Source organism: Chaetura pelagica, unplaced genomic scaffold, assembly GCF_000747805.2.
Source record: "Chaetura pelagica isolate M959 unplaced genomic scaffold, ChaPel_1.0 scaffold658, whole genome shotgun sequence".
NCBI classification, from domain to species: domain Eukaryota; kingdom Metazoa; phylum Chordata; class Aves; order Apodiformes; family Apodidae; genus Chaetura; species Chaetura pelagica.
In genome coordinates this window covers 40740-44381 of record NW_009954168.1, presented here as the reverse complement: position 1 = coordinate 44381, position 3642 = coordinate 40740, and the positions used below count along the sequence as shown (strand labels likewise).

Genomic DNA, 3642 nt, shown 5'->3' with positions numbered 1-3642 from the left:
TGGTGCTGCTCACCTTGAACTCGTCGGTGGTATCTGGGAGGGGAGGGAGGTGGCTCTGCCAGAGCTGCCCTGCCAGGGGACCCCCACCTCCACCAGGACAGGGAGACCCTGAGACGTTGGTCTCGTACCTGAGACTTGGGTCAGCCAGTACCTGCCCATGGCCTTCTCCTGTGTCATCCAGGTGATGGGGACAATCCAGGTGTAGCTGTGCCACGGACAACCAGGCAGTGGGGACCATGCCTCTCTCCTGCCCTAGTCCCCCACACCACCACTGGACCCCCACCCCACTCACTTGAAGACGGAGGGTCTCTCCACCACAGAGTTGGGGTCCAGCAGGAAGTGGCTCTGGCTGACGGAGCCAGTGAGGCTGTTCACGGTCACCACCGGGAAGCCCATCTGCAGCGTCCAGCGGTCCATGATGTTGCTGATGGAGGTTGGCAGGGTGTTGTTGGTCCTGTTGACAGCCTGCGGGGAGGGCAGCACTGCAGGTCACCAGAGCTGGGGCATCTGGTGGGGCCAAGGGCTGAGGGTGTCCCCCCAGCAGCCCCTCAGAGCCCCCAGGGAAGGGGCTGGGTAGGGGGTAGCAGCCAGGATCTGCCAGCCCCCTCCTACCGCTTGCAGATGAACCCAGAGGTCTGCGTAGATGGTGTTGCTGTAGGCGAAGGTGTGGAGGTAGGACTGCAGGAGAGCACCAGAAGAGACCGGTGGGCAGGGCCAGGACATGGAATCACAGAATCACATTAACGTTTGGGTTGGATAATACCTTTAAGACCATCCAGTCACACTATTAACCCAGCATGGCCAAGGCCACCACCCATGTCCCTCAGAAACCCATCTACATGTCTTTGAAATCCCTCCAGGGATGGGGACTCCACCCCTGCCCTGGGCAGCCTGGGCCAGGGCCTGACAATGCTTTGGGGAATAAATTGTTCCCAAGATCCAATCTAAACCTCCCCTGGGCAACTTGAGGCCACTCCCTCTTGTCCTATGGCTTGTTCCTTGGGAAAAGAGCCCCTTCATGCTTCAACCTCCCTTCAGGCAGTTGCAGAGCCAGGTCTCCCCTCAGCCTCCTTTTCTCCAGGCTGAACACCCCCAGTTCCCTCAGCTGCTCCTCAAAGGACTTGTGCTCCAAGGTCGGGGTGCAGGACACTCTCAGAGTACCCTGCCATGGGATGCACCCCCCCACAGTGGGTCTCAGTGCTCCCCAGCATTGACAGAGCTCACCTGCAGCCCGTCCTTGAAGACCGCATCACCAAGGAAGTCAGAGAGCATCCGCAGAACTGAGGCACCCTGTGGAAATGGTGAGTGAGAGGTTCCTCTGGGGGCTGCCTGCTGCCCACCTGCCCCCCAGGACCCCCGAGGCCCACCTTGCTGTAGGCGATGCTGTCAAAGACTTCACTGATCTGGGCCGGGGTGTTGATCTCCTCCTCACGAAAGGAGAGCGGGTGGGAGGTGCTCAGGGCATCTGTCGCCATCACCGGGTACACCTCGTTCAGCACCATCAGGTCCTTCTGCAGGGGCGGGGCCAGCACCTGCCTCAGCTCTGCTGGGGGGCGGCCCCTGGGGGGGCCCCCACCCCTGCCCACACCCACCAGGCTCCCCAGCACTCACGATGTTCCAGGAGGACTCTGCTGAGTTGGCGCCCAGGTACTCCACGTAGGAGGCGAAGCCCTCGTTCAGCCACAGGTCATTCCACCACCGCAGTGTCACCAGGTTCCCAAACCACTGTGGGGGGGACAAAGAACCCATCAGCTGGGCCCAGCCAGCCAGTAGAGCATGCGGGGGGCACGGTGGGTACCTGGTGGGCCAACTCGTGGCTGATGACAGTCACCACCCGCTCCTTGTTGCCGATGGAGGAGTAGGAAGGATCAAAGAGCAGCGAGTTCTCCCGGTAGGTCACCAGCCCCCAGTTCTCCATTGCACCCGCGTTGAAGTCAGGGAGGCCAACCTGGTCTGCGAGACAGAGAGATTCTGTTGGTGTACCACAGCTGGGGGGGGGCAGACTGCCCGGTGTCTCCCCCCAGGCCCCAGGGCACCCACCGGACTTGGGAAGGGGGTACGACGTGTTGTAGTGATCCTCGAAGAACTTGAGGATGCGGCCGGTGACGCTGAGCGCGTACGCGCCCTGGCCCTGACGGATGGCCTCAGGGCGGCCCCAGATGCGGATCTGGAGGGGAGAGAGGCAGGGCTCAGCCCCTGCCCATGCTCTGAACCTCCCAGGTGGGCAGGGGGTCCCTCTATGCCCAGCCTACCAGCACGTTGTTGGAGGAATTCTGCACAAAGCTGAACTGGCTGACGATGAAAGCCAGCAGGTAGGTGGACATCCTGGGGGTGGTGTAGAAGTGGGTGACATTCCAGCTCTGTCCACCTATGTCAATCTTGGACGTGTCTGTAGGAAGCAGAGGGAGGTGGGTCACCCCACATCCCCTGCCTGAGCCCCCCGCTGAGGCTCCCCCCACCCCACTCACCCTTTGTTGGCATGTTGGAAATGGCCTCGTGGTCAGAGGGGTGGATCAGCGTCACTGTGAAGCTGGCCTTCATAGCTGGCTCGTCGAAGCAGGGGAAGGCTTTCCGGGCATCCGCCGCCTGCATCTGCGTGGTGGCCACCACCTTCCTGCAAGCCAGCCCTGTCAGCACGCAGGGGTCTTGGGGGGGTGGGCAGCACCCCTCCGGTCCCTCCGTTCACCCTCCTCCCATCCCCACTGAGGTGGCACGTGGATGCAGGAAGGCACAGAGACTCCCACCCAGACCCATCCCAGTGGGAGAAGAAGCCCAAAGCCATGCCATGCCCTCTGCCAGCCCTGCAGCCCCCCCAGCCCCCTGCCCTTCACCTACTTGGTGCCCGCCCCGTCAACATATTCGCTGCGGTAGAAGCCAGCCAGGTCATCGGCCAGCTCCCCTGTGAAGATGGTGAAGAGTCTGTAACGCTGGTCCTTCTGCAGGAACCCTTTCAGCTGCACCACCAGGTACTGGGTGGGGGTCTCCAGCCAGGTCGCTGAGATGGAGGGCACATCAGAGCCATCCACTGCCTGCAGCGAGGCATGGAAGGACCCCTGCATGGTGTAGTTCAGTTTTTTGCTGTGGATGAGGATGAGGTCAGTGGCCTCCATGCAGATGAAGATCACGCTGCTGTTGCCCTTGAAGATGTACATGCCATTGTCATCAGGGGTCAGGAAGGGCTGCAGGGTCACCTCGTAGGACTCAGGCACCAGCGCGGCCGGCAGCCTCCATCGGTTCCAGGGGTTGTTGGGGGCGGCCGTGGTGGAGGGGGCAGCCGTGGTGGTGCCAGGATCCCCTGCCTTGTTCTTCTCCTGGGAGTACACCACCGAGAGCGCGATGATGGTGGCCACGGCGCCCAGGCCCAGCACGACGGCGGCGATGCCCACGCCCTTGCTGATGAAGAAGCCGGCGGCCATGGCGAGGCTGCGGCAGCGGCACTGGCGGAGGCGGCACTGCCCGCCTGGCACGGCTTTTAGCCTCTTGCTCCCACCAAGTTTATTAGCCCAAGTTAATGGGTGAAGGATTAACGACCATGAGGCTCGGGAGCGGCAATGGCCCCTGGGGCGAGTTTCCTGCCCGCCTGCCTCCCAGCCTTGCTGGAGCACTAACGCCCGGTGCGGCTGTCTCGGGGGGGGATCCCGC

At 62.5% G+C, this 3642-nt stretch overlaps 1 protein-coding gene across 1 annotated transcript in view; it reads right to left on the bottom strand.

Annotated features, from left to right (window-relative positions):
* Positions 1-3416, bottom strand: part of ANPEP (alanyl (membrane) aminopeptidase) — a 4148-nt gene extending 732 nt beyond the window's left edge. Inside the window, exons 1-12 of the mRNA XM_010002823.1 lie at positions 2836-3416; positions 2469-2614; positions 2253-2389; positions 2041-2167; positions 1799-1953; positions 1612-1725; positions 1368-1511; positions 1225-1290; positions 613-678; positions 293-465; positions 129-205; positions 3-33 (exon numbers count right to left, since the gene is read on the bottom strand). Of these exons, the coding sequence (XP_010001125.1) occupies positions 3-33; positions 129-205; positions 293-465; positions 613-678; positions 1225-1290; positions 1368-1511; positions 1612-1725; positions 1799-1953; positions 2041-2167; positions 2253-2389; positions 2469-2614; positions 2836-3416 (1817 nt within the window). The remainder of the gene's footprint in view (positions 1-2; positions 34-128; positions 206-292; positions 466-612; positions 679-1224; positions 1291-1367; positions 1512-1611; positions 1726-1798; positions 1954-2040; positions 2168-2252; positions 2390-2468; positions 2615-2835) is intronic.
* Positions 3417-3642: the final 226 nt, after the last annotated feature.